The following is a 23639-nucleotide window of genomic DNA, read 5'->3' as shown; positions in this document are numbered from 1 at the left end:
TTCAATTTAAGGCCTAGCAAAGGCTTACTTCCTTTGTGAAGTCATTAAGCCCACTCTGATCTCTCTTCTGAGTCCATTCTGTTCTTTCCTTTGTTCTTCCTTTAAAAAACATTTATTAAGGACAACTTTTGAGTGTCAGACCCTGTGGACACAAAGAAAAAGCTTGGGTTCCTGCCTTCAAGGGGCTCACAATTGAGTAGGGAAGACAGACATGTAAATGAAGAACAATAATAGACTATGCTGAGTACTGGAATGGAAGTGCAACAGGAACTCAGAAGAGGTCATTGCTGGAGGGGCCACCTCTGGAAAGGCTTCACCAAGGAAGTATAATTGGAGCTCTGTCTTGATGTTCAAATAAGAGCTGCAGAGAGGGTGCTATCGAGCAGTATATAATCACTTAATTACATATTGCTTTGTATTCTTCTTTGATTGTTTAGTATGCTTGTCTTGACTGCTCGGTGAGGCTAATCAGCTCAAGAGCAGGGACAGGCCTGACACTCTCTGTTCTCCCAGAGCCTAACAGTGGCCCTGGACAAACACTATGTGTTCAGAAAAGGCTTGTCGACTTGAAGTAGATAAATAATCCAGGCTTCTCTGGGAAAGCTGCCTGGAGGAACCCCAGCCCCCACTATAAGAGTCCCCCAGCTCATCCCTAGCAAGATGTGGATTCATTCCACATCTGAATCCCCTATCAGAGGCCACCTCCTCCTGCCATAGCGGGGAGATTTCACCAACATACACTTGTTCATGCTGCCCCAGATGTCTTTATTGAGGCCTGTCATTTGACCCAAATACATTAACAAGTGATTGCTGAGATACAGTCCCAAACACAGTATCCTCCCTTCCTTCTGGCCAGGGACAGGACAGTCAGAAAGATACAGGATTAGAGAGAGTGGGGGAAAGCTGTGCGTAGATGGAGGGAACAGAACAGAGATGGGGCCCATATATATGGCTAGAGGAGAATCACAAGAAAGAGTATGGAGAGTGATGGAAGAGACACATAATAGATACAAGTAAGTTATGGGATAAGAAACAGAAGTCAGATAAGAGAGAACTGGGCTGATGTCTAGGGAAAAGTAGCTCATTTCCTCATCAAATGAGGGGGATCAGGGTCTCAGCACCCAACGTATAGACCCCAGTTAGCTCTATGGCGGAGAATAACCTAGTCTCTCTGGAGGAACTCAGGGAAGGACAAAGGAAGGCAGGAGAGAGTATGAAAAGACCAGTGGGGTTGAAAGATGGTTGCCATAGCAACTAGTCATCATCATCGTCATCATCGTCATCGTCTTCTGTGTTGATCTCGCCCTCCAGCACATCCTCCAGCCAGTCCTCCAGCTCCTCAGCAGAAGGCAGGTCCTCCTCATCGTCCATTTCCATCCATACGCTATCCGCCTAGGAGATGGCACAGGCAGGGGATGGAAGCTAAGTCCGACCCAGGTCTTGGGATCTGTGCTCCCACTCACTGTACTCTGTACATCCTTCCCTACATCCTCATTCCCTTCCTTCCATCTGCCAGTGGCCAGAGAAACTGTCCAGGTGAAGGTGTGGGTTAGAATAGTGACAGGTGAGAGTGGGAAGAAAAGGTGGATTGGCAAACAGAGCTTCTCCCTTCAATCTGTCTTCTATGCTCTTTACACACTGAACTTCCCTATCATGCCTTTGGTACAAAACCACTGGCAGCTCTTCATGGCCTATAAGAATAAAGTTAGCAACTCTTCCAACATTCAGGATGTTTTTTTCTTTTCTAAAAGAGACAGGGTCTCACTCTATTGCCCAGGCTCAAGTGCAGAGGTGCAGTCATGGCTCACTGCAGCCTTGAACACCTGGGCTCAAGTGATTCTCCTGCCTTGGCCTCCCAAAATGCTGAGATTACAGGCCTGAGCCACCACCTCGGCCCCAGGGCTTTTCATAACCTGCTTTTCAAGTACCATTCTCAGTGACCTCTAGACTCTCAACAATAAAAATCTACCTGCCTTTTCCGGGAACCTGATATTCATTTTCCTGTTTTGAACTTTTGATCTTGTTTTTCCTTCAGTTTGGAACTGACTTCCCTGAATCATCACTTGTTGAAATCGTATACATTGTATAATCTCCATTTTGAATGTCACTTGTTCTTAAACTTTTCTCTGATTCTGTTAAGCAGAAATCAATGTGATTCCTGTGTCTTATTTTATTTGTATCATTATTTTAAAGTTTATCAGATCTGGCCTTGTAGTTAATGGAATACTTGCCTCTCCAATTAGTCTGAGAATTCTATGAAAGTAGAGACTGTGGCTCATTCAGTTCAACTTAGCAGTTTTGAAGCACCTACTGTGTGTGCATGAGAAGACTTCTGCCCTGAACAAGCTCAAAAATCGACTGGAAGAGACAGACATAATACATAAATAGCCATTTAAATGTCATGTTCTCAATGGCTAATGAGCCCTGGGAATGCCAGGGAGGGAATGATTCTAATGGGAGATCTGGAAAGACTTCACAGAGGAGAAAGGATTTGCACTGGGCCTTGAAGGATGAGCGACTGATTCCAACATGTGGGACAGGGCCACATTCAGATCCTAAGTCTCCCCCTCCATCCAGCCACTAGACTGGGCATGTCTGTGTCTTGTGAGAAGGGCCCAACTCCTAGTTAGCAGAGAGGAGGAGAGCTAGCTATGCTGGGAAGTAGAGTCAAGGGTCCAGGTATGAGGACAGGAAACTCACATCAGTAACATTGACGACTCCTATTTGCGGGGCTGACAAGTCGATGTCAAACGTCTTCTCCCAGTATGGGACCAGCTGTAGAGAGATCCAAATACGGCAACTTAATGGATGCTAAGAGCACAGGAATCCAGGAGGATGAGTGCGAGGGTCAGCCCAGGGATGGAGATGGGACAACATGAACTGGCAGTGGATGGGGACAGGTCCAGCTGTGAGGGCATCAAGGCAATGGGTAGAACTAAACAGCGAAAAAGGAGAAATCCTCAAGGGAGAGCATCGGGAGGGTCAGCCAGGCATACTGGCCCCTCTTTTCTAAGGAAAACTAGATAGGAAACCCTGTTCTGATCCTGGATCAGATCCTTGTGTTCAAGGTCAAGTCACTTCTCTCTGGCCCTCCGATCTTACATTTCTGAAATAAGGCAAGTATACCTGATAAGTGCCAATGCGTCTCACGTTTCTCTTTGTTCTTTCAGGTACTCATTCAACAATGAGTGCTAGGTGTTAGGAATGTAGCTGAGAACAAAATCATCTCCTGAAACATGGAATCTCTGTGCTATGATTCTATGATGGAGTGTGTAGAGCCATATGCAGGGCTATTGTGCCTCCAAACACTGGTTTTCTTTAGGAGTCAGCCCTAGCACCTGAGCTTCTGCTTCTGGGAATCGTGTGTGATGTCCCGTCCTATTTCCCCTTGCTCAGGATGCCCTCCATGCCAACAGTGCCCTTAAGCATGCAACACACATACCCTCCCAGGGCCCCCCAGCTAGAAGCTGGGGATAGGAACTCTGAAACAAAGCCCTCACTAAGAAGATGCCACAGTCCAAGTCCCTGCCTTAGGATAGCAGTGCCTGAGCTGTGCCTCTTACCAGGGGGAAGTCATCAGGGTCAATCCAGATGATGCTAAGATCTGGGTTGTCAGTGTTATCTTGGGCCACAGCCTTGAGAGTCTCTAAGAACTCGAAACCATCTTGGAGGGAACACAAGTGCAAGGTGTGAGGTGTATGAAGAGGAAAGGGACCCAGATGAAACAGGAGTGCAGAGCTACCTCCCTGCTCCCCAAGCTTCACATGTCTAGCCCTAGGCTGTTTGCAAACTCCCAGGAAAACCTCCGAGTGTCCAACCCAGTATTCCTCCCTCACCAGGATCAGCTTCCTCTGCGAAGGCCACAATGTGGATTCCATCCATATCATCCTCCTGTCGGGCGGTAAGAAGGAGAACAGGGTTTTGGAGAAGACCTTACTATACTCCCGGAAGTTGGGGAGCCCAGAACAGATCCTAGATGTTCATTGAACCTCAATTTTGTGGAAGTCCAGCTTCGGGACCAGATATATTCTTTTGTTTTCTGGTTTTTTTTTTTTTTTTTTTTTTTGAGACGGAGTTTCGCTCTGTCGCCCAAGCTAGAGTGCAATGGCACGATCTCGGCTCACTGCCACCTCTGCCTCCCAGGTTCAAGCGATTCTCCTGCCTCAGCCTCCCGAGTAGCTGAGATTACAGGCATGAGCCACCACACCTGGCTAATTTTGTATTTTTAGTAGAGATGGGGTTTCACCATGCTGGTCAGGCTAGTCTCGAACTCCTGACCTCAGATGATCCGCCTCCCTCAGTCTCCCAAGGTGCTGGGATTACAGGCGTAAGCCACTGCACCTGGCCAGATATATTCTTGTGATGGTGACCTTTTTCCAAGTGACACTCCTTTCAGCTCCAAAGCCCCACACCTCCTCTGATAATCCCTTTATCCCCAGGCTTGAGGCTCCTCCCTTGTCATCTTCAGTTATGTCTGTCTCCCATTTCCTCATACATTCTTCAGCGTAGAAATCCTTCAACTGCTGCTAGCGCACTGTTTTTTCTACAAATGGGCCTGAGGAGCAGCAGGGTGGGATTTTGCTAGGACTTGAGTCTTCTAGCACTCCTGCTTCCCTGAGGGCCTGACCCTAGCCGGGGGCACTCACCCAGGTCTCATACATACTCTCTGGCTTCAGTTTCCTCAGGGTTGATCTAGAAGAGACAGACAGTGTCATTACTCAGTGGGTTAGAAGTACGCCCCCTCCAGAGGGTCCCGTAGCAGAGGCTGCCTCTAGGTCAGGCCCAGGGCACAGACAGCTTGTAGCCTAGAACAAAGCCATCTGGCAAGGCCTCAACTCTGGGCACCAGGCCCAGCTCACTGCATGGTTAAAGCGGTGGGAGAGGGGAGGGTGGGCAAAGGGACTGGAAGAGAGACTCTGGGGAGAAAGGCAAGAACTGGACATCAATGTATTCATTAATGTATTCATTCATTCACTCAGTCACTATGATTGAGTGCCCGATATGTTCTAAGCACTATGCTGGGTGCTGGGTACAGTTGAACCAGGCAAGCATGTTCCTGCCTTGATGAAGGAGCCAGCAGTATGGGAGAGAGTAACTACTGTTTATACTGGTGATTGGATATTTCCAGCTGTGGACTACTAGGAAGGAAGGGAATTATGTGTAAGTGCCGGGCAGGGTTATTCAACCTCAGCACTATTGCCATTTGGAGCCAGATAATTCTTTGAAGTAGGGGGCTGTCCTGTGCACTGTAGAATGTTTAGCAGTATCCCTGGCCTCTATCCGCTAAATACTAGTAGCACTCTGCACAACCAAAAATGTGTCTAGACATTGCCAAACATCCTTCAGATGGCAAAAACCTATGCCCACATCGCCACTCCTTCCTACCTTTTAGAGAACCATTGGTTTAGGGTATATTGTATTAGAAAGAACACGGGGCCGGGTGCAGTGGCTCATGCCTATAATCCCAGCACTTTGGGAGACCAAGGCAGGCGGATCACTTGAGGTCAGGAGTTTGAGACTAGCCTGGCCAGCATAGTGAAACCTCATCTCTGCTAAAAAATACAAAAATTAGTCAGGTGTGGTGACGGGCCTGTAATTCCAGTTACTTGGGAGGCTGAGGCAGGAGAATCGCTTGAACCTGGGAGGCGGAGGCTGCAGTGAGCCAAGATGGCGCCACTGCACTCCAGCCTAGGGGATAGAGTAAGACTCGGTCTTGGAAAAAAAAAAAAAAAGAACAAACATGGGACACATCAGGGTTAAAATCCCAGCTCTGACACTTATTACCTGTAGAACCTTTCACTGAGGTTAAAAGGGCTTAATATAATCATAGAGATGGAAAGCACCTTGCAGTTCCTGGCCGGCCACAGGCAGTCAACACTCATTTGTTGACAGAGATTATTTAAGTCTCAATCAACCTCACACTGAATTATACATATGTATGAAGGACCTTCTCCTTGTAGAGCTCAGGGCTAAGTACTGGGGTGTAAAATATTGTGCAAAATTATCAGTGTATCAGAGAGCACTGGTGCCCAACGTGTATTCATCTCCAGGCAAGACTGGCTTCCCAGTTGGCTAAGCTTTCCCCAGCCCATCTCACGCAGTGTGTTCTAGCCCAAGGAGGAGCCGACCCCACTCAGAGGGTTGCCCTTGGTCCCCACCTCCTGTGCTCCTCCACGAAGTTGACAATCTCCTCTTCACTATTGGGTTTGTCTGGGATGGTCACAGGCTCTTCCATGAAGGCTTCATAGAAATCAATCTCATTCAACTTCAGGGTCAGCTTCTTTGCCACCTTTGGGAGAGGGGGTAGGAGGGGAGTGGAGCAGGAGACACAGGGTCATGTTGAGAAGCAGTATTATGGGGGAACAAATATTAGGAAGGGAGTCAGAAAGCTGGGATCCTTGTCACTGCCGCTGTGACACTTGACAAGTGTCTTAACTTCTCTAGGGTTGGGTTTAACATGAGACGGGTTTTAGATCATCTAAAGCCCTTCTTCAGCTCTAAATCTATGGAGTGGGAGGAGCCGGGGTGGGGTAGGGAGTGCCAGTGCGTAGGAAGGGACTAGGTCAGCCATCGATTCTGGGAGAGGAAGGTGGAGGACAGCTTCGGGACATGAGGGAGAACCAATACAGCTGTGGCGAGGAGAACCTTGCTGTCGAAGGTGGCGAAGAAGGGGATGTAGGGATGAAACTCCTCAGCTGCATCCTCGAAGGCTTTGTAATCTGTAGGGGGAATGCAGAGTCGGTCTCTCGGGAAACCAGGGTCTGCCAGGGAATCATCCCCCACTACCGTCCCCAGTTCTTTGCAGGCGGGGTTCATTTTGAGACCCACCCCCTCTAGTTCTTTGAGAGTGAGGGGAAGGTGGGATACTGGAGGTGCTTGTCTGGGAACTCCCAGAGTACAGGGGGTTCAGGTGCTTGCCTGGGAACCCCCAGAGTACAGGGAGGTCAGAGCTGTTGATGATGCCGACCACAGCCAGAGGAAGAGGTGGGAAGTGCGGAGGTAGAGGTGAGACACTGGGTGACATGGGGAGGTGGGAGGATGGGTGAGATGGGGATCCAGGGAGGGGTACAGTGGAGTCTGAGGGTTACCCACGCTCTGAGTCTTTGCTCTTGAAGTAGCCAATGAGTTTGATCTCATCCTCAATATTCTCAAATGCCTGCAGCTCTCGTTCACCTTCAATCAATTCCACAGGGTCCTCTAGGACCTGAAAGAGGAGGACATTGCAGGAAGAGGGTTTCTATCCTTGAGTAGAACCAGAAAGGGACCTAGGGAAAAGAAGGCTGGGGACCTGGAGGAGGGGGCTAGATGTTGACAGTGTGTGCGTGTGTGTATATTGTGTGCAATGTGTGCAGAGTGTGTGGTGTGCATGTGTGGTGTGTGTGTGTGCATGTGATATATATGCATGGTGGGTGTGTGGTATGTATATCATCTGTGTCTGATGTGTGTCGATGGTATGTGTGTGGTGTGCATATGGTGCGTATGCGTACTGTGTGCTATGTAGGTGATGTGTGGTCTACTGTGTGCATGTGTGGCATGTGTGTGATGTGTGTGAATGTGTGTGGTGTGTGTGCATCTGTGTAGTGTGTGTGCATGTGTGGTGTGCATGTATATGTGTGCATGTGGTGTGTGTGTGCATGTTTGGTGTGTGTGCATGTGATATATCTGGTGGGTGTGTTGTATGTATATGATGTGTGTGTGGTGTGTATGGATGGTGTGTGTGTGGTGTGTGTAGTGTGTGTGTGGTGTGCGTATGCATAGTGTGTGGCATGCAGGTGGTATGTGGCCTATTGTGTGCATGTGTGGCATGTGATGTGTGTGCATGTGTGTAGTGTTTGTACATGTGTGGTGTGTGTAGTACGTGCATGTGTGTGGCATGTATGTGGTGTGTGTGCATGTGTGGTGTGTGTGGTGTACGTGCATGTGGTGTGTGATGTGTGTGGAGTGTGTGGTGTGCATGTGTGGTGTGTGTGCATGTGATATGTGTGGTGGTGGGTGTGTGGTATGTATATGATGTGTGTGTGGTGTGTGTAGTGTGTGTGGTGTGCATGTGGTGCATATGTGTAGTGTGTGGTATGTAGGTGATGTGTGGCCTATTGTGTGCATGTGCGTCCATGTGTGTGGTGTGTATGCAGGTGGTGTGTGTGCGTGTGGTGTGTGTGCATGTGGTGTATGTGTGTGCGTGTGGTGTGTGTGTGCAGTGTCAGGTTGGGGTTGGTAGGGACTAGGGGGCAGGCAGTGGAGTTTTCAAGCAAAGCCGTCAGGTCCAGGAGAGTCCTTACATCAAGCAGAAACTCCACGATGGTGTCAGCAGAAAACTCGCCATCGTACTCAATTACTTCATCTCCCTTGAATACATACACGCTGTCCACTTCAGTTAGGCCTAGGGAGTGAGCCAGGGCGAGTGAGCCATGATCCCAGGCTTCCCACAGATCCAAGGTCCAAATCCTGGGCCACAGCCCATTTGATAATCACCGGGGCCCCACATGCTCCACCACATGAGCCCGCTGCCCCCCCAACCTCCTCTGACCCCGAGGCCTACAGGCCTGATGTCTCTGCTGCTGGATTTAGCCCAGGAGGCTAGCCTGGCCCCAGGGCTTTCTAGGGAGGAGCTGGGGGATCAGGTAGGGGGAGGGGAGGGAATAGAGAGGTGTAGATTCTAGCAGTATTTCTCCCCTTCTCTGACTGCCACGACTAGGAGATGAGTATTCATGCCACCCCCTCTGAGGACTCCAGTAGCTGGTTCCCAGTCAAGCTCTTTAATTGCTATTACTGACCAGATGACTTCATTATTACTAACCACCCCTCCCCCATCCATGTCCAGAATCCCGTCTCAAGCCTGTGCTTCCCCCTGGTGGCTCGCTGCTGTAACAACCATGGCTCTGTAGGGGAGGAGTTGGAAGCCGAGTTTGCAGAGGTCTGGCCAGCCCAGCCTGTATTCCTTTGCTCCAGCACCTACCATGTTTTTTAGGTAAGTATAAAGAAGGCCTCCCCCACCTCTTTCTGGGATTTGAGCATGGAACTTGATAAGGAATAGAGAGCCAGAGTCTCCCAGCCATAACCCTCCCAACTTCATATTTTCTCACCCCCTCTTTCAGAATAGACATAAATCTGAGATTTCCAAGCCCCTCAGATCCCAAGGTCTGTCTGACAGGTCCTCCGCCCTAAGCCTCCCTTGGTCTCAATGCCACCTTCCCCTCCCCTGCCCTGCCCTCTCTTACCCAGTTTCTTGGCCACAGCTGCATCCTTCTCAGAGTCTACCAGCCCGAAGCCAACACCCTTGTCTTCTAGGACTTGGGCTGCTAACTGGAGGGAAGGATTATGATGAAAATTAGCCCCTGGAATTTTTATTATACCCTATTCTCCCTCTCATGCTTTCAGGTTGGGTCAGTAGAGGTGCAAGAGATATAAGAGTTGACCTTGACCCTTTGCTGAGATCCAGAATATCCCCCAGATTCCCTACAGTCACACAGTTCTGTTTTTGGCTCAACTTAGTTCATGAATATTGATTGCTCGTTTGCAATGTGCTTATTATGTTGGACTTGAAGACACTGCACTCAATACTTCCTAGTGCCTGAGAGGTGCTGAGGATTCTGGCTTCAGAGTGAGGGCCCCTTCCCTCCTTCAGGGTTGAGCCCTGCATTCCATCCTGGTCAAGTCACACCTGGAGGTCCCTGTACCTGGTCAAGGGCCAAGCTCAGTGTGGGGTTGATCTTGGAAGTCCCTGAGATTCTTCAGAATGACTCCCAATGGGAAGAATTTTGGAGGGTGGGAGGGTAGTGGTGGGTCTGGTCATGTTGCTGAGGAGTGGGGAAGGCCAGAGAGCTGAGAGAAGAGGTCACTATTTGTCATCCCCCAGAGGGAGAGAGACTGACGATGACTGGACAGTTCTCCCCATCAGGGCCCAACTTTCCCCTTCCACACTCTACTTCAGCCTGTCCTTAGGCTGTGGACAGTCACTCCTGGAGGTCCCTGCCGCCGTAAGTCGTCCAGCTTAGCATTCAACCCTGATTCTCTCTGTTGTGGGCACAGCTTGCAGCTCTACCCCCACTCAGCACAGACTCAGGCACTGTGATTCTCAGAGGGGCGGGGAAGGGAGGCGGTTGGCAGGTGGATGGCCAGGGATACTGAGCAGTCAGGATAAAAATACTCGGCTCATTAATCAGATGGCAGGTTCTAGCACCCAGCAGGGGTGTACAAAATGAGAGCCTGTGGTTCTGGTGTCTCACCCTGAAATGCTCCAAGCTCTGGACAAGCTGAGTCCTATCTGCATGCCAAGCCAGAGCAGGGGCCACAGGAGCTTGGACAAGAAAACTCACACATCCCAGCTCCTAAAGGGGTGTGTACGACCACATAGCCCCGTCATTCCCAAACATAGGTTTTTTTTTTTCTTTTCTCATGATAACTCGTTTCTCCTTTGGGCCTGAAGTCATTTTGGAGGTGAGAAGGCTCTTCCCACAAAGAGAAGATTGGGGAAGACATTCTGACACCTCCAGCAACCATAAGAAATTTTCCAGTGAAGGCATCCGGCTCATCCAATGGAGACAAATGGGGAATTAGGGAGGGGGAAGAAAGAGGGGGGGGGACTGGGAGTCCAGTGGGAGGCATGATCTCTAGAAGATATTTAAACATGGCACGCAAGTATCGTAACATTTACATTTACACTCAATTTGGATTTCTTTGGGGTGCAGCCCCTGGAGTATATGGAGAGATGTGTTCTGGCTAAGTGGATGGGTGCGGTAGGGGAGTGCAGTATACACTGCTGTTCTCCCCTGGCCCTCCAAGTACCTTTTTCCCTTCCCCCCCCACCGTCCTAGCGAAACCTAAGTCAAATACTACCAGCCTCCTACAGCAGGGACGGGAGTTCTTCCGGCAGCACCCCCACTAAAGGATTACCTAACGACGACAGTACTTTGAGGTTCCTGAGACTCTGCTTCTCATTTGACTAAAGCCACATGCCACTTGCGTCCTGTTGGTCAAGACAGGGGTCCTACCACACTGCCCCTTGCCCCCAGATCCCATCCTCAAAGAGCTGGGATGTAGGATAGGGGATTCCAGAGAGGGGCCAGACATGCTTTGCAGGCCTGCAGTGCCCCCAACTCACCTCCAGGATCAGCTCCTCCATCTCAAATTGTCTTTGTGAGGCCTTGTCATCCTCGGGGGGTTCATGGTAGAGGAGTGCCAGCACCTCATACTTCTTGAACACATTCTTGTAGTTCTTTGCATTGACATTGATCACACGGTCCACACCATCGTATTCAGGGAAGTCCAGCCCTTCCTCCCCCTGTACCCCTGACTTGGGTGTCGCTAGCACCAGCAGCAGCAGCAGTGCCAGCCGCAGGCCCGGCACAGCTCTGGGCCCCATCCTGCCTGTAGCACTCATGGAGGCAGTAGGATCTGGGTTGGCTCTCCTGGTCCAGAAGAGGTTAGCTGGGGTAGGGAGGGGCCCCTGGGTCCCAGATTCTGAGTTAGAGGCTCAAGTGGGAGGGGGGATTGGGGAATGGCCCAGAGCAGTGGACAGAGGACACTGCTGAGTCCTGGAGAAACTGCCGACAGAGCCAAGGGAAAAAGGGTCAGGAGGAGGAATAGGAGCAGGGGGCGGGGAGGGAACCGGAGCTGCCCCCTTAAATTGGCACCCCTCAGTCCCCACCTGGTCCTGTCTAAATATGTCTCCATGGTTGGCAGGAGAGACGGATAACCTTCTGAGGCCAGGACAGCTCCATGTGGGCCGAAATCCTCCCACCTCCTACACTTCTACCCCAGGCTCCCAGGGGCTCCTTCCCTCCCCCTCCTCTGGTGTCCAGAGCACCTCAGCCCTGGTCCCCATGCTGGCCTAAGAGCTCATCGCCATATTAAGAAAGGAAAAGGAGAGATGCCGGAGCTAAAAATAAGACCAGATGAGTCGGAGGTAAATGAAGCTGGGGCTGGGGGAGGGGAGGAATAAGGGTAATTAGGGAGGGCCGAGGGTAGGGCAAGGGTAATTAGAAGTTAAATGCAGTGGAGAGGAGGAGCTAACGGGGTCAGAGGCTAAATTGATAATATAGGGTAAAAGGGGGCACATGTGGTGTTGGCTGTGTGTCCTCAAGCCTGGGAATCTTCTGTAGGTGAAGTCTGATTCTGATTCTTTGATCCTGCGTAGGAGAGTGGGGCAATGAAAGTGCAAGCCAGGCTGCAGGAAAGAGACCCCCCTCCACTTTCTTTTAAAGAATCAGGACCAAGGATGAGGTCATTCTCTGAATAAAAGATGGAGCCGCGTCCAAGACTGGCGACCTGGCTCAGCTCCAGCCAGTTTCCTTTGCTTCACTCAGCACTCCTAACTTGGGAATGCAGGGAAGGACAGGGCTGACCCGGATCCTGTCCTGTAGAGATGTGGGTTTGGGGTTTCTCTGCCCATACAGCCCACAGTGAGAAGGGAACTGTCATTTGGTTGCCACCTGTGTGTGCACTCCCTCCCCTGATCCTATGGGACTCAGTTTTCTGGGGCACAGTGGGAAGGGAGGTTTTCCCAGGCTGCCTGCTTCCAAGGAGAGTGAATAGCTACTATTTATTCCCACGTCTTTGACAAGACAAAGAGGATCAGTTACTGACACTAGGGCAAAAAAAATTAACATTAGATAAGCATGAAGAGGTGAACCCTGTGCCCTGAACCAAGACTGATGATTAATTCTGTGCACCCGAGATCCGAAGCAGAGTTGGGCAGGCAGGGGCTTAAACTTCTGGATCCAGCTTGGGGGTGAGGACAGAGTAGTGAGTTTAACTCTGGATACGTAGGAAGGAAGGATCCTCTTCATGGCCCTCCAGGGTTCTTACTGTGCACAGGTAAACTGAGGCATGAGGGAGACCATAGAGGGTCAGATCAAAGTCACATGCTGCCACCGCACCCTGAGGTATCTCTGATTCTAGAGAGAGAGTGCCGGTTTTTTGTGTTTGTTTTTGCATCCAGGGAGGGGCATGTAATTATGTTAGCAGAATAACTTTTCCACATGTCTGTGCAGTGGACCTTACACAGCTAAACAAGAAGGCCACAGAAAATCTCAAAAGCATGGCAGGAGTGAGGCCAAGAGGGACAGCTGTCACTGTAGTAGGAGAGGTCGGAGCTAGCCTAAGCACGGCACGTTGGAGCTGAAGAGACCTCGGAAGCCCATCTTCTGGTCTCCCTGAAGAGTGACTAATGTGGGAAAGCACCATGGCCAGAGGAAGACAGCCAGGTGAGATGGGGAGGCCTGGCCAGAAGCAGATGACCTAGGTGATGTCCAGCCCCGATTTCTCACTTCTGCATTCCAGGGGAGGAGGGAGACACTGGGACAGAGATGCTGGAATATAAAACTTGTTCCATCTCGAATCTGACCTTTTGTACCCCCAAGAGTGTGAGATGGGACTCTGATGGCGAGTCTGCTCCATCTCCTAGTCCTTTCCTACAGCTACCGGACATTGCCATCCATCCCATTCCCTCTCGTTGCCCTCTCTGGCTCCAGTCCCACCCTTCCCCTTTCCAGCGCCCGTCCCTGCTGCTCTCTCTCTTGATGCTTCACTCTCTCTACTTTCTACTCAGTCTCCTTTCCTTCAGGCCCTTGGACTTGAGAAGCCTCAACCACTGGTATCAAATGACCGTGAGTTGGGGCCTCTGTATTTTTAACCCATCAGACACCTGAAGCTCCTGCTACTGAAACCTGAGGAGCTGGCCCCTCTGTGCTCCCGCTTCCCACCTCACTCACATATACCCTGGACCACTGATCTTTCAGGGTCTGGTTCAGCCATGTCAGCAACTGGGGAAGGACCCCAGGCTGATATAGCACTGTCCCTAGGAGACCTTGTGTTGGAAGAGGGAGGAGAAGAGGGAGAGAGACCTCTGAGGAGGGGCCTGATGTAGGGAAAATGGCAGGCAATACTCATGATGGCCTTCTCCTTGCTAGCCCATGGCCCCTCATCCTCCAGACCCACCCCGGGTCCTTCCCCATCACTAGCCTATTTTTTTTGTTGTTGTTGTTTTGTTTGCTTTGTTTTTGTGTATTTTTGACCCAGCCCTCACTGAAAGACTAGTCTGAAAGTGATTAAGGGCACATGTTCTGAAAACTGACAGACCTTGGTTTCTTCTTGGATAACATGGAGTGTGTGGTAGGGAAATATTTATGTGACTTACTTGATGGTGTATATAAAGCCCTCGTCCCAGTGTTAGGCATAATGTGCTGACTCCTAGTACGTGTGTTTTGTTTTGGATAATAGCTGATGGTTTTCCCCTGGCTTTCTTTAGCATTTCTCTTCCACCCTGTAGACATTGGCACAGCCAATGGTCTACTCTGAAAGAGGCCTGAGAATGAACTGACCCACATGGCACGGTGGAGGGGCTCACAGAGCAAAAGTGAATGAGTGGGTGAAGGGGAAGGAAGAAATGCTGAGATGAAGAGGGGCAGGAGAGAAAGGCCCCCCAGGACTTTTCACTCATCTGAGAAGGCACCTGGGCCCAGGCACAGAGGCCAGGTTCTTGGGAAAGTCCATCACCCCATGCAGAGCGCGGGCAGCTGCTTTACCTATAGTAAAGGCCACAGGAATTCAGAAAGTCTTGTTATAGCCTCTATCTCAAGGTTACACCAGAGAAAACAGGCTGAGGGTCAGAATGGGGTTGAGGAGTCCTGATGACAGAGGGCAGGGACCACCAGTATGCCTGGAGTCTGTCCCTCCTACCTGTCCCTTTCTCAGATGAGGGACACCACTCAGCACATGACCGTTCCCAAGTCATTTAACCTCTCCGGACTTCAGGCTTTTCACTGATGCAGTCTGATCTCTTCTAGCACCACAGCGCTGTGGTCTGCAAGCTGGTCTCACAAACTGCAAGGTGTGGTCGGATGAGTCCACCCCACCCACCCCGTGTGGATGCTGTGGACCCTCTCCTATGTGTGGCTCAGCTGCTCCTCTCTCCCCCACCTTCCATTTCTCTGATCTCAGCTGGAGTTTTGAGGCAGTCACTTGCCCTGTCCTTGCTGTCCAGTGGCTCAGAGAGTGACTTTAAAGGGCAAGGATGCTTGATACTGATCCTATCCCAGCCTTGACTCTGGTCCTTAAAACACTTCCCCAGCCTGGTCATCATGAAGACCTGTGGAGGGAGCTTCACAGTAATCCCCACTCCCCCAATATCAGATTTGACACATCCAGCCGGTGAGGGCTTTTCCAGACATTTACTGTCTAGACTGGCTACAGGATTCAGCAGGACCATGCCCCTCCCTGCAGGGCTCCAGCTAGAGGTAGGCCGGGCTTCCCTTCAGCCCACCTCATCCTCTGCCTGTGATGCCCTCAAGCCAGCCCAGGATTGCCCATCTTTCTCATCCAAGATAATTCATCCTAGTGTCTCAGATGTTGTGTCAAACTTATAATCTCTGGCCCCACCCCAGCTCTCACGACACCCCTGTGTCACAGGAAGCTCTTCCTCTGCTGAGTTTAGTAGTACGTCTCCCTCTCCACCCAGCCTGTGGAAGAGAAGAGGCCAGTGTGAACTGGAAGAAGGGAGGAGAGGCATCCAGGGGAGACAGGCAGAAGGGAAAGCAGGGACAAGGTTGGAGGTGGGAGGTCTGGAACACAGGGCACTGAGGGTCAGATGGAGCAGGCGGGTACAGCCAAGGGGTGGAGAGGTCTGGGTTCCAGGTGCAGTCAAGGCTGGCAGTGAGGAGGGGAGAAAGTCAGTGGTGGGTCTGGAGGGACTAGGCGGGATGGCGGAGCTAGTCAGGGGGCTGGTGACCACTCAGTCAGAGCGGGGCCCAGGGGAGCCTCACCACCCGGGTGCTGACGGATGAGGAGTTTTCTGATTTCATCATAGATGAAGATGAGAATACTGTAGGGAATGGCACAGAGCCACCAGGTTATCCTGTAGAGAGCAAGAGCCAGTCAGCATGGCAGGAGAGACAGATGCTAGAGGACAGGTGCAGAGAGTAATATGCACAGGAATTGCATGTTTCATTGCTTGTGTCTACTGTGTGCCTGGGACTGTGCTGGGGACAGTGCAGTTGCGTAACATCTGGTTGATCCTTCCTTTTTTTTTTTTGAGACAGTGTCATTCTGTTGCCCAGGCCGGAGTGCAGTGGCGCAATCTCGGCTAGTGAGGCAACCTCTGCCTCCCTGATTTGAGTGATTCTCATGCCTCAGCCTCCTGAGTAGCTGAGATTACAGGTGCGCACCACCACTCCCAGCTAATTTTTTGCTTTTTTTTTTTTTTTTTTTTGAGACAGTCTCACTCTGTCACCGAGGGTGGAGTGCAGTGGCGTGATCTCAGCTCACTGCAAACTCCACCTCCCAGATTCAAGCGATTCTCCTGCCTCAGCCTCCCGAGTAGCTGGGACTACAGGCATGCACCACCACGCCCAGCTAACTTTTGTATTTTTAGTAGAGATGGGGTTTCACCGTGTTGATCAAGATGGTCTCGAACTCCTGACCTTGTGATCCGCCTGCTTCGGCCTCCCAAAGTGCTGGGATTACAGGCGTGAGCCACCGTGCCTGGACAATTTTTTGTATTTTTAGTAGAGACTAAATTTTTTGGATTTTCGCCACTTTGCCCAGACTGGTCTTGAACTTTTGAACTCAGGCAATCCGCCCTCCTCAGCCTTCCAAATGCTAGGATTATAGGCATGAGCCATCGTGCCCGGCCTGAGACCTACCTTTGAGGAGGTCAAAGCCTGTGGGATTAGTGATTGGGAGTGGAGAAGAGAGGCATGAGACAGAAACATAAAGAGCCAGTGATAGCCGGGCGCGATGGCTCACACTTGTAGTCCCAGCACTTTGGGAGGCCGAGGCAGGCGGATCATGAGATCAGGAGTTTGAGACCATCCTGACCAACGTGATGAAACCCCGTCTCTACTAAAAATACAAAAATTAGCCGGGTGTGGTGGCATGTGCCTGTAATCCCAGCTACTCAGGAGGCTGAGGCAGGAGAATTGCTTGAACCTGGGTAGTGGAGGTTGCAGTGAGCGGAGATCGCACCACGTGCTCCAGCCTGGGCGACAGAGCGAGACCGAGACTTCCTCGGAAAAAAAAAAAAAGCCAATGATAATATAATATGATAAATGTCATATTAGAGGTACATGCAATGTTCACAAGATTCTCTGCCAACTTTTGTGGAGCCACTGAGGGAGACCCGTGTGCTCTCTGCATACTCTAGGGCTTGTGCCCACAAAGGGGAGGTTGTCTGAGCAGGAGGGGTCTATCTGAGACATCTAGTGTGGGGATACTTGGTCAGCGAGTATACTGATGCTTCTGTATTGCAAAGATGGGGACATTGTTTTCTTCCTCCACCTCTTTTTATAATTAGACCAGGAAGATGGATTCTGGGGAGGGGCTGAATCAGGACAGCAGTTGTTCCCTTGGATGACAGAAGAAATGGCCTAGACCAGCACTGTCCAATAGAAATATAATGTGAGCCACATGTAAAATTTAATATTTTCTAGTAGCCACATTAACATAAGTAAAATGAAACAGATGAAATTAATTTTAAGAATATTTTTATTTAACCCAATATATCAAAAACATTATCATTTAAATATGTAATCAATATAAACATTATTTATTTTAATTACATTTAATGTATTTTATAGAGACAGGGACTTGCTGTGTCCTCCAGGCTGGAGTGCAGTGGCACGATCATAACTCACTGCAGTCTGGAACTCCTGGGCTCAAGCGATCTTACTGCCTCAGCCTCCTGAGTCGCTGGGACCGTCGGTGTGCACGGCTACACCTGGCTAAGTTTTAAATTTTTTTGTTGAGACAACGTCTCACTTTGTGTACAGTCTGGTCTTGAACTCCTGGCCTTACGCGATCCCCCCATCTTGGCCTCCCAAAGTGCTGGGATTGGAGCCACTACACCCCCGCCTCAATATTAGCATTATCAAGGTCGGGCGTGGTGGCTCACGCCTGTAATCCCAGCACTTTGGGAGGCCGAGGTGGGTGGGTCACGAGGTCAGGAGTTTAAGATCAGCCTGACCAACATGATTAAACTAAAAATACAAAAATTAGCTGGGCGTGGTGATGCGTGCCTGTAATCCCAGCTACTCAGGAGGCTGAGGCAGGAGAATTGCTTGCACCAGGGAAGTGGAGGTTGCAGTGAGCTGAGATTGTGCTACTGTACTCCAGCCTGGGCAACTGAGACTCCATCTCAAAAAAAAAAAAAAAAAAGGCATTATCAATAAGATACTTTACATTCTTCTTCTCATCCTAAGTCTTGGAAATTCAGTGAATGTTTTTCACTGACAGAATGTCTGAACTCAGATATAAAATTTCAACAGTTGAAAGGGAATGTGGTCCAACCAAAATAATGAAGTTGTAATGTAGAAAAATATTTCACATTGCTTTAGTTTTTGACTTTAATTAAAATTGAATAAAATTACAAATTTACTTCCCCAGTCTCACTAGTCTCATATGTCGAAAGCACAGTAGTCGTATATGGATATACGGTATATGGATATACCGTATTGGACAGTACAGGCCTGGGCCATGGCTCATTCCACATGCACACAAATATATACATTTCTTTTTTTTTTTTTTAATTATTATTATACTTTAAGTTCTAGGGTACATGTGCATAACGTGCAGGTTTGTTACATATGTATACTTGTGCCATGTTGGTGTGCTGCACCCATCAACTCGTCAGCACCCATCAACTCGTCATTTGCATCAGGTATAACTCCCAATGCAATCCCTCCCCCCTCCCCCCTCACCCCCTCCCCATGATAGGCCCCGACAAATATATACATTTCTACACAAACAGCCACCCCACCCCTTCATTCAACAAACAATTGTTTTATATACTGTGTGTCTGTGTTAGGTATTGGGGAAATAAAAATGATAACATGTTGGTCTCATGTAGCTCTCAAGGAGCTCAGGGGAATCAGAGAAAAGAGGGTGAACACACACACACAGAATACAGAATTGCAATATTAGGTGCTAAGTTTTATGGTTAAGGTGTACACAGAGTGTTTGAAAGCACAGATAATACTCAAGGGCATTTGTTATTATGTCTATAATGGCATTAATAGCAACAAGAATAAAGCTACTAGTAACAAGGCGTCCACCATGACCCAAGCATGCTTGGTGCTTTATGCCCATTTCTACGTGTAAATCTCACAACACTCTGCAAGGTCCATCCCGGGAGTGTATTATTGAGACTTTGCAGGTGTAGCTGAGGCTCAGAGTGGTGCCGTACTTGTCCAAGGTCACAGAATAATACATAGTAGAGTTGAGATTTCCACCTGGGATTGTCAGTGTCTAAGGCCAGTGCCAACGTCTCCTATTAAACATTAATTGAGTACCTACATTGTATAAAGCATCGTGTAAAACACTACAAGGATGGAAAGGTGAGCAGAGTACGGACATACACAGAAATGTGTTGGAAGAAGGATGGGTGTGGTGGCTCATGCCTGTAATCCCAGCACTTTGGGAGGCAGAGGTGGGTGGATCACCTGAGGTTGGGAGCTCGAGACCAGCCTGGCCAACATGGTGAAACCCCGTCTCTACTAAAGATACAAAAAATTAGCTGGGCATGGTGGTGGGTGCCTGTAATCCCAGCTACTCGGGAGGCTGAGGCAGGAGAATCACTTGAACCCGGGAGGTGGAGGTTGCAGTGAGCCGAGAATGTGCCATTTCACTCCATCCTGGGCAATAAGAGCAAAACTCTATCTCAAAAAAAAAAAAAAAAAAAATGTGTTGGAAGAATACATACTACATCCTTAATTGAGGCTACCTATGCAAGTTGGGTTGGGTAATGGGGATGGGAGTGGAATGGAACATTTGCTTTCTTCTCTGTACATTTTTAAATATAAATTTTTCCACATCAAGCATATACTAATGTTAATGCAAAGCAAAACAAAGCAAACACCTGGAGTTGAACAAGAGAAGGCACCAGACAATAAGAATTTCAGTAGGCACGATCACATACATATACATTAAAACATATTTGCATAAGTACAACAGAATTAGCTAAGCATAGATTAGGCTATTTTTATGGTTACTTCAGCTCCAAGCAATATGTATCCTTGGACAACTACAGCACACATCATCACGAAAAAGATTTCATTCTGTTAAACACTGGTAAGTCTGCTAAATTTGTGTGTCTAGTGGGTTGTGATCATTTGGCACAGTCTCTAATATCTCCCTAAATAAGATCCACTTATCAGAGCACAGATGACTCTCCTTGTACCACTGAGTGTACATGTAGCCCCACGTATCCAGGCAGCTCCTGGCTCATTACAATCCTAGTGAAACACACCCTTCCTCTACATGCTCCCCCATTCCTGGACATCCCCTGCTTGCATCCCTTCCCTTACTCACTTGAGTGGGTACATTCGCAGGGCCACGTCCATGCCTGGAGTGTAGGACAGAAATGCAGCCAAGAGTGTCTCCTCCAGGATCCCAAATATTAGGACTTTGTTTCTGGGTAGAAACATTCATGGGTGTGACGGTGAGGGAGAGGAAAAGGCAAGGGGAAATGATATGTTCTGGTGTGTAGGGTTTGGGAGAGTGTTGGGGCTGTTTTGTGGGATGTTCACCTCATGCCCTGCTGGAAAGCTGAGTTGCGGCGAGTCTTGGAGATGATGAGATCCGCCCACTGCACAACCACAATGGTGACAAAAAAGGCCGTTTGGCACGTGAACTCCACAACTTTTCGTTGCTCATAGGTCTGGAGAGGGCAGGGAGGAGGAGACAGTGTCAGAAGGGGATTCTGTACACCTTAAGGCTTCTTCCCTCTCCCACCTTCCAGGACCCTGGGGCTGAGTCAGGTCCTCTTTTTTTTTTTTTTTTTTTTTTTGAGACGAAGTATCACTCTTGTTGCCCAGGCTGGAGTGCAATGGTGTGGTCTTTGCTTACTGCAACTTCTGCCTCCCCAGTTCAAGCAATTATCCTGCCTCAGCCTCCTGAATAGCTGGGACTACAGGCACCTGCCACCACGCCCGGCTAATTTTGTGTATTTTTAGTAGAGATGGGGTTTCACCATGTTGGCCAGACTGGTCTCGAACTCCTGACCTCAGGGGATTTGACCACCTCTGCCTTCCAAAGTGCTGGGATTACAGGCGTGAGCCACCACGCCCAGCCAGGTCCTCACTCTTTAGACCCCCACAGCACTTCACAGATGTCACTGTTTTAGCGCTTTTCATGTTGTATTATGATTTGTTTATGTTTTCCTTGCCTGACTGAGAGCTTCTCAAGAAAAACTACTTGCCTTATTTAGCTCTATGTCCTCTCCCTGTGCTTAGTTCAGTGGATGGCATGTAGCGTGGTCAATAAATATGGATTGAGCTAATAAGAAGGAAGGGGTAAGAGAAGGTGGAGTTAGAGAGGAAGGCAGGGCTGGGCATGGTGACTCATGCCTGTAATCCCAGCACTTTGGGAGGCCGAGGCAGGCGGATCACGAGGTCAGGAGATCAAGACCATCCTGGCCAACATGGTGAAACCCTGTCTGTACTGAAAAATACAAAAAATTAGCCGGCCGGACGTGGTGGCGGGTGCCTGTAGTCCCAGCTGCTTGGGAGGCTGAGGTGAGAGAATGGCGTGAACCTGGGAGGCGCCACTGCACTCCAGTCTGGGCAACAGAGTGAGACTCTGTCTCAAAAAAAAAAAAAAAAAAAAAAAGGCAATAAAAGGAGAGGAAGGCAGAGTCAGGAGATATAGGTCAGAAAGGGTGGGGCCAGAGGACAGTGTGAATACAGGGGGGAAAGAAATACCCCAAAGAGTGGTATCAGATAGGAGACATTCATTCATTCGCTTGCTCTTTCATTCACACTTTACACATAAGGAACTTAGAGTCTAGTGGGGAAAATATGCTCACCATGTCAGCACAATAGATAGGTTATAAAAGAGAGATTGCAGAGGGCTATGGGAACACAGAAGAGGTGCATCTAAATTACACTGGAGAGAAAAGCTTCTGTTTTAAAAACTAAAACAGCATGTTTATAAATAACTCGTAGATCAAATAAATTTGAAAATATGGAAGACTGCACAATCATGAAATACTACGTATCAAACCGCATGGGATGGGGTAAAGTTGTACTTGGAGAGGAATATAGAGCCTTAAACGATAGAAGACAAGACAAAGGCTGGAAATCGATGAGCCAAGCATGGAACTTAGATTAAGACCAATCAGCATGTTTGTGTGCATCAGATCATCCCACCACTGTCCATCACAGTCAGTTGCCATTTCCTGCATCACTCACTATCATTTCTTGAAGATTTTAGCTTCTGACACTGTTCCTCCACTATTACTTCTGTCCTTGTTTTTGGAGATTGAAATGTCCATGTTGATGATCCTTCCAATGCTGTGGTCTCACAGTTCCTTGATCTTCTCCTCCAATGATACTGTCCTCCACTCCCCACCTGGGCTGCTTGCTCCCATCCTTAAACTCTAGATATTGTCCTTTCCAATACCTATTATTTCTTTGTAATTTCAAGCATCTTTCTCTCTCTGACCAACATTTTTATAATTCCATCTCACTCTAGTATCCTAGTTCCAACACTTCTTGGACCCCCCTGGACTTACAATCTCTTGATTAAATATGTTATATATTTGGTTATTATCTGTCTTCCCATCCCTACCTAGAAATAAGCTCCATGAGAGCAATAACTTGATGATTTTTGTTCACCGTCATATCCCCAGGCCCTAGAACAGTACCTGGTACATAGAAGATGCTCAGTAAATATTGTCTGAATGAACAAGTGAGTGGGGGAATCACTGGAATTAATGAAAGATATTTAGAAAGCAAGGAGCGATCCTTGCTTCTACAGTGCATCATGCACTTCCTGGGTGGGTGGCTCTATACTAGATTATCTGAAAATTACAGTCATACAAGAGACACGGACGCGCCTTTATAGAGTTTGTTGCTCAGGGCAACTGTTCTCAACACATTTTTGTGATACTTCAAGATGTCTTCAATGTGCAGGGGGGAATTCTTAACTTTTTACCTCAAATTACTTTTAATTACCATTAATTTACTGTCAATAAATTTATGCCATGCTGCATCTTGGCAGCAGGGAGGAAGTATCAAGATGGAAAACAAGGGCTTGAGCTGGGAGTTGAGATGTCAGCAGGGTGCACAGCAATGAGAACTTTGGGTGTCATTGGATCCTGGAGCAGTGTTGATAGCTGGGAATATTGACATCTGATGGCCTTTATAAGACTCAGCTAGTGGAAGCCAAGTGAGGGGCATCTTCCCAGCAATTCAGATTTGAACACAATTTGAGAAACTTGCAATTGGCTAGGTTTGGAGACATCATGGTGAAGTGGGAAAGTGCTGGGCAGGGATCAAGAGTCCAGAATTCAAGTCCAGCTCTTTTAGGAATTCACTGTGGGACTTCGAGCAAGTTACAGAATCTTCCTAGATCAGTTTCCTCATCTGTAGAATGATGATAATTGACTGTGTCCTCTATGACACTACAATTCTAGCAATAATTGGTGTCACATGTCACATGTCCCACTATCTTAGAAATTGGGACAGGAGTATTCACAGATACCAAAAAAGCATACTTACTAAAATTCTTGCACACATATTGTTGGGGAGAGGGCTTCAGTTTGAGCTTCATTCATCTTGGATGTTAGAAAAGACAACTATAGAGAGGTATCCTCTAGGTTAAAAAGGTTTAGAATGATTAGGAAGGGATATACAAAGAAAATAGGT

General features: G+C 48.6%; 4 protein-coding genes across 5 annotated transcripts in view; 1 reads left to right on the top strand and 3 right to left on the bottom strand.

Moving 5' to 3' along the window:
- TAGLN2 (transgelin 2) overlaps window positions 1-23639 on the top strand; it is a 297175-nt gene that overhangs the window by 6182 nt on the left and 267354 nt on the right. The window lies entirely within an intron of this gene.
- Window positions 1-23639, bottom strand: part of PEA15 (proliferation and apoptosis adaptor protein 15) — a 62785-nt gene that overhangs the window by 12543 nt on the left and 26603 nt on the right. Inside the window, exon 1 of one of the 2 annotated variants that reach the window (XM_050759803.1) lies at window positions 8510-8519. The exons of the other annotated variant lie outside the window; for it this stretch is intronic. The gene's annotated coding sequence lies outside the window, so the exon portion shown is untranslated. Of the gene's footprint in view, window positions 1-8509; window positions 8520-23639 lie in introns of those variants that run through there. 2 annotated transcript variants of the gene reach the window in all.
- Window positions 742-11876, bottom strand: CASQ1 (calsequestrin 1). The gene is made up of 11 exons (XM_050758136.1): window positions 11102-11876; window positions 9219-9303; window positions 8280-8380; window positions 7093-7204; window positions 6646-6719; window positions 6159-6289; window positions 4647-4692; window positions 3837-3891; window positions 3564-3664; window positions 2701-2775; window positions 742-1392 (listed from the first exon to the last, which is right to left on the bottom strand). Exons 1-11 carry the CDS (start codon window positions 11378-11380, stop codon window positions 1255-1257), a joined length of 1197 nt encoding a protein of 398 aa, XP_050614093.1. The 5' UTR covers window positions 11381-11876; the 3' UTR covers window positions 742-1254.
- Window positions 15152-23639, bottom strand: part of ATP1A4 (ATPase Na+/K+ transporting subunit alpha 4) — a 35105-nt gene continuing 26617 nt past the window's right edge. The window contains exons 19-22 of the mRNA XM_050757429.1: window positions 20520-20650; window positions 20302-20403; window positions 15762-15853; window positions 15152-15458 (exon numbers count right to left, since the gene is read on the bottom strand). Of these exons, the coding sequence (XP_050613386.1) occupies window positions 15430-15458; window positions 15762-15853; window positions 20302-20403; window positions 20520-20650 (354 nt within the window). The 3' untranslated portion in view covers window positions 15152-15429. The remainder of the gene's footprint in view (window positions 15459-15761; window positions 15854-20301; window positions 20404-20519; window positions 20651-23639) is intronic.

The sequence above is a fragment of the Macaca thibetana genome, chromosome 1, assembly GCF_024542745.1.
Source record: "Macaca thibetana thibetana isolate TM-01 chromosome 1, ASM2454274v1, whole genome shotgun sequence".
NCBI lineage: Eukaryota > Metazoa > Chordata > Mammalia > Primates > Cercopithecidae > Macaca > Macaca thibetana.
The sequence above is the reverse complement of the archived record's forward strand: the minus strand, read 5'-3'. Positions and strand labels throughout refer to the sequence as shown.